The sequence below is a fragment of the Nicotiana tabacum genome, chromosome 3, assembly GCF_000715075.1.
Source record: "Nicotiana tabacum cultivar K326 chromosome 3, ASM71507v2, whole genome shotgun sequence".
NCBI lineage: Eukaryota > Viridiplantae > Streptophyta > Magnoliopsida > Solanales > Solanaceae > Nicotiana > Nicotiana tabacum.
The window spans coordinates 166,196,416-166,210,268 of NC_134082.1; the positions used below are offsets into that span (position 1 = coordinate 166,196,416).

Sequence of the window (13,853 nt, forward strand, 5' to 3'; positions counted from 1 at the left end):
TTCCATTTTGGACCAAACCGTTGGCACCAATATACATACATTGCGATAGCCAAGCGGCAATTGGAAGAGCTGGAAGTGTTATGTATAACGGTAAATCTCGTCATATACGACGAAGACATAAAACCGTTAGGCAACTACTCTCTAGAGGAATTATCACGATTGACTGTGTAAAGTCAAGTGATAATGTGTCGGATCCACTTACAAAAGTCCTAACTAGAGAGGTGGTTGAGAAATCATCGAAGGGAATGGGACTATGGCCGAGAACAAGTTATTGTGGAGGTAACTCTACCTAGAAGACTGGAGATCCCAAGATATAGGTTCAAGGAGATCAAACAAAGTCATTAATGACGGTTCAACATTGTCAACAAAAATTTTGGTCAATTCTCGTAATGAGACAATGTTCAGTACCGAGGATAAAACATTAAGGCTTTTTAATAATTTCTAAATTTGATACGGGGTATATAAAATAGTGTATCTACGGGATGACACATTTAGGAATCACCTATGTAAGTGTGAAATGTTAGCCGCTTCAAGGAGAATTTTGCAAGGCCAATTCTTTACACACTTATGAATCCAGGCGGTGTTCATGGCTGAAACAAACACAACAATGAGAACCAAAGACGGTTAAGGGTTGATTGTGTGACTTATGATTTTCTAGGTATACACTAAAGTTCGACGGTTCAAAGATATCAATTCTACTAATTGACCGAGTATATCCGACATAAGTTCACTACGGAAAAGTTCAAAGAGAAACCTACTTATCCATATGCAATTAATCCTTGCTTGCAAATCACATAAGTTTTTCATACATACTTCCGTGATATAGCCATTCCCCATTCATGTGGGGGATTGTTGAGGATTTTAAGATGGAAAAGTCTTAAAAAGAGGGTGAGTGGGAAATGGAAGGAAAATGAAAATTTTGAGTAAAATTTTAAGTTTCCATCTCTTGAAACATTGTCCCATATTGGAAGAGGAAAAAGATTTTGGTGGGTATATATACAATTACTCTTCTTGTAGCTCTTAAAGAGTTAAGAAGAAGTCAATCCTCACGCCATCGTCGTCGTTGTCGCCGCTCGGCTCGGCTTCGGCTTCGGCTTCGGCTTCAGATTTAGATTTGGTCAAATGATCGATTGATTGATTAATTTTTTGGACCAAATTTATTTGTTAATAGTGAATATTAATATAATATTATCCGTATTTGTAACGAATATTTTCCAATCCATGGATAGAATCCAAGTGTCCCACCAATTCGGCCAAGTGCATACTCCATTGTCCATTGGCAGCCTAGTGCTCCATGAGCAAGTGCTCCTTCCACCATGTCAAGTGCTTCCTCCATAACAGCCTAGTGATTGCTCCACCATGAGTGGTGGCTGGTCATTCTCTTAATAGCTGACTGCACTATAAATATGTGCAGTAGTTGTTAGAGCAAGGACACACAACACAAAACAGAAAAATGGAATAAGATCTATTAGGAGAAGGGAAATGCAGAAACGAATTTGAGAGCTTGAGTGTCGTTGATATCCTCTTCACTAAGAACTCAACATAGGCTATAAATTGCATACCTTCCTCTCAAAATTTCCATTAGACTTCTGAGTTCTCCTCATTTGTTGTGCATTGTTTTAAATTACAAACAAAGCAACTGTAAGTGTGATTTGCTGCCGAACTTTGTGTTTGCTGAAACACAGAGATTTGAAGTACCGCTACACCAATGTGTAATTCATTCTATCCTGGGAGGAAATAATCCATAACTTTGGGTACTAGGAGGGTATTAAATTCCTTAAGGAAACACTATGAATTCAGTGGGCTCGAATTAATTACTGTTTCATTTATATTTACGTTTATACGCTAACTTTCTTTTCTCCAGAATTATTATTTACAAATACAGCAAGAAGATACCACAACCAACATGGATAACTAATTGGTCTAACTTTTACATTTGCAAAGCCTCAACATTGGGGTTCCTCAAGTTAGCGAGACTAAGAATTCTCCCAAAAGTGATCATATGCAAGAGGTCATGGATAATGTGGTTACCCATATCATCCACCATTTAACCCGTTTTTTATCCGTATTGAATATGGGTCAGGTCGGGTAATTTATCCATTTTTTCATTACCCGTTTTCGACTCGAACCATATCCGACCCACCCTGCCCGTTTGCCACTTCTATCCTTAACTAAAGGTCTTGGGTTCGAGTCTTCGGGTATGGAGTCGCCTTTGTTAGGGAGCGCTTTACCCCCAATGTGGGACTTCCCCGCGCGAATCCAAATTTAGACGGGACCCAATGTGAGTGTATGGTTGGAAACTAAAAAAAATATTTTTTCTTAAATTTTGTGAAAATCAGCACCGACCTCATAAATTTTGACCCACTATCACCTACTCTCCAACCAAAACTTGTCCCCGTTGCCCCTTTCGCTTGTCAATTTGAGCCTAGAAAAGAACCTCTCCATAGTCTATAGTTATTTTCAACACATCCAATTTAAGCCTAGAAAACATCATCTTCATAACAGTCATTTTCAACCCATGGCTCCGATACTTGCATTGGGTCTCAATTAATACGCATTGTGTAAGACCAATTGAAGGGGAAGCATTCCTTCTCACTATTTTTTAGAAGATTGAACCCAATACCTACAATAAATAAATTCTACTTATCCCATTACAATTTTTGTTGTCTTTTTATTTTGGAAAACTACCGGCTATGTTCATTTATAAGTAGTTTATTATAAAAATTGGTTTATTCATAAAATATTATTAATATTAGCCAATTAGCTATTTGTAGCCAGAAAAAAGGTCAAATTTTTTATGTCTTTTGACTGAGTGTTATTAGAATAGACAGGGTATATCTTAAGGAGCTTGAATCTCAGTTTTGGGATGATTTAGTGGAGTTTTGAGGTGGTTTGAATTGAAAATTCGAAGTAGAAGATGACCATGAAAAAAATATGTGTATCACAGTGTGTATCAAATGTGTACCACATATGTATCAAATATGTATCACATGCATATCCATGTATACTTGTGTGTAAGATACATGTGTGATACATTTTTAATACGTGTTTCGTAGAAGAATTTTTTGAACTCGATTTTAACTACGAATTTTGATACCAAAACAATTCAAATCAGCTCCAATCTTCCTCAAATTTTATATAGTCTCATCTATATGTTTTCAATAAATTTCAACCATACTCATTGAAAAAGGTCATTTTTTGCTTAGATTTTTGGAATCTTTTATATATATATATATATATATATATATATATATATATATTTGTATTTCATCACCTTATTTGCTATCTCATTCATGAAATTTCTTTTCCGTCTTGTATCTAATGTTGTTGATCATGCTTAAAAATATGGAAAGAGATCTTGCGTTTGATTCTTGGAGAGAATGAACCTTATGTATTTTATTTTTCAATTTTTATATGTGTTTAGCTAGTTTTGATAAGTGTATAACTAATGACTAAAGATTGAAAAGTTGAAACTTATTTGGTAAGATTCGCTTTTATTTTCCAGAATAAGAGACACTCATATTGGTTTGATTTACCTGCACTAGCGCGAGCCCCAGTAATAATTTCTTTCATTAATAAAATTTAGGGATTTTTATCTTCCTATACCACATAGAAAACCTTATTACCCTCAATGTTTAAGGTTTGATTTAATTATAAACCCATATACCAAATTACCAATCTTATACCATACTTAATTAAGGGTCTAATTAATGGGCAGTTTTTACTCCTTAATTAAAGGTATCCATATATCCCACGTTTTTCTCTCCCCGTAATTCCTAAGATCTGACCAGCGTCGTTTCCCCCCTCCCATTTCTTTCTCTTCTCCATTCCTTCTTCTTCTAAAAAAAAATACAGAGATGAGACCATTGAATATAATCAGATTTTTAGCCAAAGAGATTCAATATGAAACCCATTGTTTCGATTATTGTAATTTCTGGTAATTGTCAGATATTGTTCTGAATTTTAACAACTACGAGATCGAGAGTAGATGTATGACACATAAGACTTCCTCAATCGATCAATCAACTCAACAATTCTCAATTGTAAATTTGTGGGGTAGCCATATGAATCTTCTATAACCTCCAGATCTATTTTGTCTATATTATTTCAATATTAAATAAATTATCTTTTTAGGCAATTTAGAGGTTCTTTAAAGGTAGAGATTCTTCAAGTGTCACACTTATCCGGCATTGACACACAAAGTTCTTGACCAAACTAGAAAAAAACTTAGGTTAACAAACATCTGACCCAATATAAGTGTGACAGTGTGGGTGCAATTGTAGTTTATTTGTAGTTTTTTGTAGAAATTTTGTAGATGAAGAGCAAATTTTGTTGTCAACATTTTTTTTCACATAAGAGTGTAGTTTAATTATAGTATAAATATAGTAATTTTGTAGATACCCTTAAAAACGATACAACTTTATACAATACTTAAACTGATTTGTAGTTTATTTGTAGAAATTTTGTAGATAAAGAGAAAATTTTGTAGTCAACATTTTTTTTCAACATAGATTGTAGTGTAATTGTAGTAATTTTGTAGATACCCTTCAAAACAATACTGCTTTATACATACGTAAACCGATTTGTAGTTTCTTTGTAGATTTTTTGTAGAAAATTTGTAGATTAGGAGAAAATTTTGTAGTCAATATTTTTTTTCAATATAGATTGCAGTTTAATTGTAGTATAAATATAGTAATTTGTAGATACCATTAAAACAATATTGCTTTATACATACTTAAACTGATTTGTAGTTTATTTGTAGATTTTTTGTAGAAAATTTGTTGACCCAAGCGCATCAGCTCACTCCCGTCAGGAACAAGAGCTCCTCCCTTCGAATAGTTGACGAAAACAGAGCCTTGCATATTTAAATATGCTCAGCCATTTCTAAAAGAAAAAAGAGGAGAACCAAATCAAAAAGACCCTGAACTTTAGAAAGGGAAGACTGATATATACTTAGAGAAACAGAAATACGTGAAAAATGAGGAAAGAGAAGCCTGCAGAAAAAGGAGGAAACAAATCTGATGTGAATATGAAAAAATATTTAGTCCCAAATTTTTAGGCGCCTAATTTGGAAGGAATAAGTTATTCAAATATTTATCCCAGATTTGTAGGCGCCTAATTTGGAAGGAATCAACTCTTAATATTGGGTATTTAATAAATGGTATAACTTTTGTAGGAAAAATATAAACATGACGGGTAATAATGGAAATATGCACATTTTTAGTAATAAGGTTTCATATATGGTATAGATAGGAAAAAAATCCCTAAAATAGCCCCAATACCTACTTGGCGAAGCTGGCTATTACTTGGAGAAAGTACAATATAGCTGCTTATACAAATTGCAGACCACTTGAATATGGCTGCTGATACAACTCCCAGGACAGGGAATTTGTTTAGAAATTTTCTTAAAAAACCTTTAATTTATATAAACTCAAATGACGTGTCTTTTCATCTTTTATTCCATCAAAGCAGTTCAGAAACATGCCGTCTGAATCTTAAAATTCTGATTTCTATAAATTTATTTAAGAAGACTTCTTTAATCTATAAACATCTCCATGCAAAAACAAAAATTACTTTTTCCTGTCTCTGGGTACCACGAAGCAGAAATATGCGCAAATGGAAAATTAATCAGATGCTATAGCAAAGCTCTTAATCATAAAAGACCATAGCATATTTCAAATCTCACATCTTTCACATAATTCAAAACTGATTAGGTCCAAGCTAATTGAAGGAGTGAAAGCACATGCGAAAAGTAAGAATGTTCTACACGCCACTATTTATTCCCGAGGATTCTTACTCACGGAATCCTTGATTTGATTTAGGTGAAGTTTTTTTGTTCTAGTATGAATCTGAGGTTTTAATCGATTCATAGGATCTTAACAAGAGAATTCCTATCAATAATAAAGAAAACAAATAATATAAGCCATATTCCACAAAAACAAATTCTAGAAAGAAATAGGGAAAAAGAGAATTCAAGAGGCCCATAAGTATCAAAATAAAGATAAAGGCTACTGCGCCAACTTGATATTTTGGTATTATCGCCACAAAGAAGAGCTTTCGGATTTCCAGAGAAGATGGGATCAGAACTGTTCATCTCTCGCCGCGCCTTGTTTATAGCCATAAGGAGATGAAGCAGCCTCTGTTTCACAGTAATTCTCTATATTATGCCTCCACAAAAGGAGGATTGCTCTTTGCTGAAGTGAGCTGGATTAAGGCTTGAATGCAGAAAAGGCGACGACAGAGTTGTGACCACCAAAACCAAAGGAATTTGAGATTCCTGCATATGAAAGAAATAGATGTTACTAAATGTCCCTTCTTTTCATAAATAATTTTGCTAATCTTGAGCATTTATTTGGAAAGTTGGAAGTGTTTCAATTATTCCTGACAACTGTTTATTTCAAGAAGATAGTACAGTGTCATAATTTAAAAGTGTATCTTACCGACATTCACTTCATGCTGCTGTTTTTTGTTTGGAACAGTATCAAACTCCACCGAAGGCTCAGGATTCTGCAATATTCGTTAAAGTTAAGAGATTTGTAAATGAAGAACGAACATAACAACCAACATTTCATATCCAAGTTTAGAAATAGAACAACGCACGAATTGGTTAATTGAAGGATGCACCCAGCCGGTTGTAATAGCTTTAACTGTTGCAATAGCTTCCATACCACCAGCAGCACCCAAGCAATGCCCTATCATAGACTGGAAAAGAATGGAAAACAAAAAACTTGAAAGTTGAACATACTGGCAAAAACTCCAATAAATTTCAATAAATGGAGAGGTGCATTACAATGTCGACAAAATTACCTTGGTTGCATTCATTTTGATTCCTGAGGTGTTCTTGAATACCTTTTTAATAGCATTTACCTCGGCTATATCACCAACAATGGTGGAAGTTGCATGAGCATTGATGTAGTTAACCTGAGAAGAAAAAAGAGACGATCAACTCAGTAACCAAACCCAACTAAGTATAACTTATCAGCAAAATCTACCCAATACAATTATGCACCTCCCCAAAGACTAACATCATCAAAGTTGAATGTTTCAAGTATCCACCTAAACTAGGTTCTAAGATTCTGGATTGCAACGTAAACAGCCAATTTCACCTTTGGCTGATTTGTCATAGACAACAACAACAACACCGTTACAATCCAAATTAGTTGGAATCGACCATACTAATTCTCAATATCATTCCTTTCTGCTTGAGCGTCTTAAAAAGGATTACGGATTTTCAATCTTTTAAATTTAACCAATAGCAATCAGTACTAGACGAAAGGACATTCTAGGGTTCTACCAGAATGTGAATGTGGGACTTTGTTAATTCATCAAGAGAATGGTAGGAGAAAAATGGACAAGGTTGTATATGATATCTACCTTAAATTTCCCCATTCTCATTTATGGCAGTTCTACCAGTTTCTTTGAAAGATGGTAAAGAATCCTGTATTATCTACGTCTTAATCCTCATCATGAAGGCTTTGAGAAAAGTGTGGGACAAGAAAGTCTGGATTTTCTTAGAGCAAAATGAGGGCAATAGAGCTACACCCTTCGCTGATGGCATGCTGATCCTAAACAATTGATACATCTTACGGTATTCCTCTGCAGTTTCAAGCAGTTGTTAGTGTCATGGCTCAAGATAGAGGGGCTTGTATCTAGGACGAGTTCTCCAGGCATTTTAGGTGTGTTGTGGTTAATGGTGAAAGAATCCAATTTTTCTGATCGCCGGCGTTGTGAACATATGCCTTGATGAGTAACCTTTCCTTTACTCTCAATAGGGGAGGTTTTTATCTAGCACAGACGAAGAGCAGTAGTCTTTACTTGGAATCTGGAATTTAGAATAAACCTCATATGGGAGGATTTGTTCTCAAAGTGACAACAGGACATGGATGGAAGAGTATTTGGGCAGAAAATCGACATGGAATAGACTCTGATGCGACAAGAAGTTATTTTTGAACTATTAAAGAAGGAAGATTAACTCGTCCACAATTACTCCAATTCAGCCTAAAAATAACACACACAAAAACGTCCTGCAACGAGGCCCATGTGCCATGATAAAAATCTCGTTCAAGTTAACAATTATTCTCTTCATTGTAACATTTCCCCAACAACAGAAGAATTCTGAGAAGCAAAACTATGAAATATGATGGATCCTAGGTCTGGTGGCCCCAACATAACATTTTGTCATTTTGAAAAATTTCCAAACTTTTTAGGGAAAGCATATAAAGCAGTATGCTCTTTCCAGCATTTCTTTTACCCCTCTCTTTAACTGTTGAGTAGAGAATGAGGGTATAACCTCAACTGATAGGAGAGAGAAGCAAATACCTCTTCTGGTGATACTCCAGCATCTTCAAGGCTGCTTTGAATACATGACGAAACACCAAGACCATCAGCTCGGGGATCAGTCATGTGATGAGCATCACAATTAACTGCACCACCCAAATACTCTGCAATTATTGGCGCTCCTCGTTTCATTGCATGCTCCAAACTTTCCATCACCTGCCAAGCATGTCATTCAGTCTTAACATTGAATTTCCAAACGGTGAGTACATCGTATGAAAAAGAAACATAATCTCCAATGCTTAATCTAAATATATGCAGTACCACACAACGAAAGAAGCCCAGCAATTCATGGATAGTAGTTTATTGCATATTTAGTTGCTTGGAGTCAATTTATGAAAAAGCAAACTACGCTGGACCACGGATAACTTACTCAAAAAAGGTGATACAAATCTTAGATGCACTTCCTATGATCAAAATATGATCATCACTTGCAAGAAACTTACCAAGACTCCAGCCCCCTCGCCCATAACAAAGCCATCTCTTTCTTTGTCCCATGGTCTGGAAGCTGTTTGTGGATCATCATTCCTTTGAGACAAAGCTCTACATGCCACAAAACCTCCTAATCCAATAGGTATTATGGCAGCTTCAGTACCACCAGCTAGCATCAAATCAGCTTCACCTCTGCGAATGTGATTGGCGGCGGCATAAAAACAATAATTGGATGTAGCACAAGCAGTTGAGATTGAGTAGTTTGGTCCCATAAAACCAAGATCAATACCAAGCAAGGCAGAACCCATGTTTGTTATGGCATATGGTATAAAAAATGGAGTAATTTTCCTGTGACCCTTTTCAATAAGGTTTTGGACGCCATCTGAGAAAACCGTAAGACCACCCATTCCTGTTCCTACCAGAACACCTGCTCTCTCCTTATCAATCTGCAGGCAAAATATTATAAGTAAATAACCTAAAGTCATTTACTGCAGAAAAGAAATAAATCTAGAAAAACAATGAAAGCTGAACAAGGAGTTGTACTAAATATTAACATCATGGTTTTCAAATGCACCATCAAACATTTGTTTTGTGAAGGAAAGTAGTTTGAACAGTTTCTGGAACTCCCAAAATGCTCTGGAAGGACTCAGTTAGACTATTACACAGTTTAGGACCACTAGGATAGTAACTGATATAAACTTGCACAATGAGTGAATACACTTAACTATAAATGGGATTCAACAATTCACATTTATACTGAAAAGTTTGTTTATATCCAATTTGTACAGTGTAATTTTCTGGCGAACAGGATTCAATTGAACCCCCTTCAACACACTTAGCTATGCTACTGTGTTCATGTTAATGTAAGCTTTTACCTTTATAGTTAAAGTCTTACAAAACCAGAGCATAAAGAAACGTGCCAAAATACCAAAATAACAAAGGAACACATCATGCTATCCCAATAACAAAAGCAATAAACTGCATAAAAAACGAGCTAAAATACCAAAGTAACAAACCAAGCAAGCCCAAATAAGCACACTATCAGCAAACAATTTTTCTAAATTCTCCACATTTCCAAAAATTAAAATAAAAGCAATGGACAAAATAACACGAGACAAAAACACATCATGCAAGCCCAATTCCAGCAAATTCATCATACAGAAAAAAACAAAAACAAATTAAGTGACAGATTTAACCAAATCCAAAAAAAGCCGAAGAAAGAAAAAAGCCCAAACCTTTCCAAGTCTGTCACCACCAAGATCTGCATTTTCAAGAGCTTTTTTCCCAGCAACAATGGCATACCTAAGACAATCATCAAGCCTCCTATCATTCTTCCCATCAATATATCCATCTGATGTAAACCCACGAATTTGTCCCCCGAATCTTGTGGGGAACTTAGAAGCATCAAAACGATCAATGAGCGAAATACCACTTTCACCAGCCAAAAGTCTGTCATAGTAAGTATCGACGTCATTACCGAACACAGAAACAAGGCCCATCCCAGTTATAACAACCCTTTTCTTTGGGTCTTTTTCTCTTTTGGGAGCGGAAACAGTGGTGGCTGAAGCTGAAATAAAGGGCACTCTTTTAGCATGACTCAATGGCCTAACATTGGTCAATTGGGGGACGGTTTTTTTAAGTGGATCGAGTGGAGATGGACGGAAAGATGGAGATTGGATTGATTGCATGGTTTACTGAGGAAGAAGAAGCAGGAGAGAAGAGCTTTCGATGTGAACGATGTGGTTCCGTTGTACTAATGCGCTTTTCCAGTAGAGAGAAGGGAGACAGACAGGAGCAATGTTTTGTCACAACAAACAGAGCAAAGTATATATTATAAATAGAGAAACATTCATGTTTTGGTGAGAAAGTTTGCAGAATTAGTTGAAATTGTGTTATTAAATGAAAAATGGACAAATCATAGTTATTAATTAAGAAAATTAACATAAGATATAGAATATATATTTAAGTCATATGGATTGATATGGTAAAAGTTCTTTACACTACTTCTGTAATTTAATTACTTAGAGAATATTAATTATTACGTACTAGTTTTTCAAATTATTAATCAAATGCATTTTTTACTTGATTGTATAAATATATTTTCAGTGTCACGCATCTAACAATACTACAAGATAACTTTTTAACGTGAACAGAGGCGGATCCGGGATTTAATGTTTATGAGTTCCTGCAACGACTTCGAGTAAAATTCCAATAGTAATTGGGTTCACATTTAAATATTTGTAGATATTTAATGAATTTTTAGAATACATTTACACTGTTTGGACAAAAATTACTGAGTTCACGAGAATCCGTATATGCCATATTAGATCCGCCCTGAATGTGAAATGTCAAAACCAGGGTAAATAATAATGATGGACCGGTTAGTTTATCTAAATTAGCGTTACCAGTTTATCGTAATTACTATGCTACTATCATTATTTTGTTACCGTGCAAAGATCTTCACCTGCATTTGGATTTGGTGCTTCCTATTTCAATTTCAATTCTTTTTCAAAAGAAATAATTGCCGTTACTTTTTAACTTTTCAATCTCAATTTACTGTGTAAAATTGTGATCGAGTGTCTCGTTTAGCGCACAGTACAATTCTACGGGGATTTCACGCCCATCTTTTTTATTTCTTTCCCTCGCATTTCGATAATTTTAATCTTACTTTTATTTATATTGTTGGGTTGTATTTTGGTTAATTCTTGTGTACAGGAGTGTCATAGCATAGCCAATTTGGCCAAGCTTCTTTTGGACAAAAAAGCAAAAAGTACTTTTGAAGAGAAGCAAAAAAAAATAGTTTCTTTTCAAAAATATTTTTTTTAAAAGCATTTTTGAGAAAAAAAATACACTTAGAAACAATTTTGTAAAGCTTGGTCAAACATTAATTGTTGCTTAGAAGTGCTTTTCAAATTAATTAGTCAAACACAAACTAATTTTTACCAAAAGTACTTTTGAGGAAAACACTTTTGAGAAAAAACGCTTCTCAAAATAAGCTGATTTTTGCAGCTTGGCCAAACAGGCTATTATAGCCGGCGACTACTTTTTTTTTTTCAAAGTTAATGTGTTTCGCAAAGATTTTAAAAGAAAAAAAATCAGTTTTGATAAGCAAAAAAAATGTTTCTTCCCAAAAGAATTTTTGAGAAAAATATACTTATAAACACTTTTTAAAAGTTTGATCAAATACTAATTATTGCTCAAAAATTCTTTTTAGATTAATTAACCAAACACAAACAATTTCTTACAAAAAGTACTTTTTTGAAAAGCACTTCTCAAGATAATTTGATTTTTGAAGCTTCGCCAAACATGCTATTAGTGAGATAGGACAGTCTAAGGTCAGACATATTTATTAGGCATGCTTTTATTAAGTACAGTCAAACATCTCAATAACGGTCTCTTTTATTCATATAATTTTTCGGTTGCTATAGTGAAGTGTTGTTATAAAAAATATATAGTATTAACACAACATGAAAAATTAGTTCCAAAGAAAACTTGTATAAATGACACGAGTTAGTTATTCTAGAGGGTTGCTATTTAGCAATTTGTTAATGTGTCATGAATTTCAGTTTTTCAATTTAATTTTTTAGGACACAAAGTCCTAAAATTAAGATTTTTAGTTTAAATTTTAAGGACAAAATAAATATTGACTAATTTCGAAATAGCAGCCCCAAAAATGACTATTTATGCACTTTTCTCATAAAATTTGATTGTTACAGTGAAATGTTGGTACAATGGAAAGGATTAGTGTTACAGAAAGATCTGATAAGCAATTTTAAAAAAATATCTAATTAGAGGGGCCGCTTTTGCAAAACCGTGCACAGTTGATGATGTTTGCATTTATCATTTGCATTTATCTTCCATGTGAGTCGAACTCTCGACCTAGCGATTGATGGCGGAGGTGCTGGATGCAAGAGACTACTAGTTGAAGACCTTGGTCCACCAAATTAATGTGCTCCATACCGAAAATGCCATTACTACACAATAAGAGCATATCCACCTAACCCTCCATTCTGCTCCCCGTCTCATATTATCTGTCGTGATTTTTAAAAATAATTATTTCAAAAGTTCAAGACAAAATTAATTATTTTTTTCTTATTTTATCTTTAGTAGTAATTATTCTTAAAGATGAAGATGACACATAATTAAATAAATATTCAATAAATAGAGATTATATCTTAAGGCATAAATAAGAGTAAACTAGTCAAAAAGTCTTGCTAATTAATTTTTTACAAACCGTGTAAAAGAAAAATGCGACAGATAATTTGAGATAGAGGAAAGTACGTCACACTAGATGTCTCATAATAAATTGTTATGTTATGCACCAATAATAATATTTAATTCTTAATGAATTAGTTATTCAACACAAGTGTCAAAGGGTTGAATTTCATCCTAATAAAAAAACTGACATTTATAGTATATCAATTAATAGGCTGATGAACATAATTAACTATAGACAATAAAAATAAGTAAATAAAAATTAGTTATGAATGTCTAGGTTCTTCATGATAACTTGCTGAGATTGCCTCTAGATATGAGTAGGTAATCATTATCTAGAGACAATCTAATCTGCCCTTAAGTTTGATAAATCTAATATGCTTCTTCAATCTCTACTTGAGGTTCTTAATGTATTTCGTGTGGATTCGAGATTCAAGTCAGATCCAATGTTTACCCTAAAAAACGGATAACAATTAAATTCGTATGTGATTTTAAGGATATGCAATATAAATGATAAATTATGTTATATTAAATAGATAAAGGACGTAATAAATTGTCAAACCACTCAAGAGGAATGATTCCAGACTCGGTTAAAGCCTTAATGGAAATGCCTGCCTTCGATCTCGTATTCACAATAACGAAGCACTGATGAACAAAAGTAAGAACTGTGAATAATAGAGAAAATAAGAGTATATTGCCTTGATATGCATGTTACAATAATTTAATGAATAGTCAGACTCCTATTTATATAGTAGGGGAGTTTCACCTTAAGTACAATTCCATAAAAGGTAAAAATCTTCCGTTTCAGTAATCACTGATCCTCCGCCGATACGTGTCAAGATTTACACTGTGACACCCGGCTAGGCATCACG

The 13,853-nt window shown here is 34.2% G+C and overlaps 1 protein-coding gene across 1 annotated transcript; it reads right to left on the minus strand.

The window, feature by feature from the left end:
• Nucleotides 1–5,828: 5,828 nt before the first annotated feature.
• LOC107763810 (3-oxoacyl-[acyl-carrier-protein] synthase I, chloroplastic) lies at nt 5,829–10,580 on the minus strand. Its single transcript, XM_016582304.2, has 7 exons — nt 10,002–10,580; nt 8,781–9,212; nt 8,320–8,493; nt 6,808–6,921; nt 6,601–6,702; nt 6,441–6,507; nt 5,829–6,277 (listed from the first exon to the last, which is right to left on the minus strand). Exons 1-7 carry the CDS (start codon nt 10,452–10,454, stop codon nt 6,210–6,212), a joined length of 1,410 nt encoding a protein of 469 aa, XP_016437790.1. The 5' UTR covers nt 10,455–10,580; the 3' UTR covers nt 5,829–6,209.
• Nucleotides 10,581–13,853: the final 3,273 nt, after the last annotated feature.

Bases quoted from the DNA above. Each gene is read 5' to 3' on its own strand.
- LOC107763810 (XM_016582304.2), bottom strand. From the start codon at position 10,454: ATGCAATCAATCCAATCTCCATCTTTCCGTCCATCTCCACTCGATCCA. The intron at 6,922-8,319 runs GTATTTGCTTCT...TTTTCTTCTCAG, and splicing joins CTGGAGTATCACCAGAAGAG to GTTAACTACATCAATGCTCA. The intron at 6,508-6,600 runs GTGCGTTGTTCT...CGAATATTGCAG, and splicing joins ATCCTTCAATTAACCAATTC to AATCCTGAGCCTTCGGTGGA.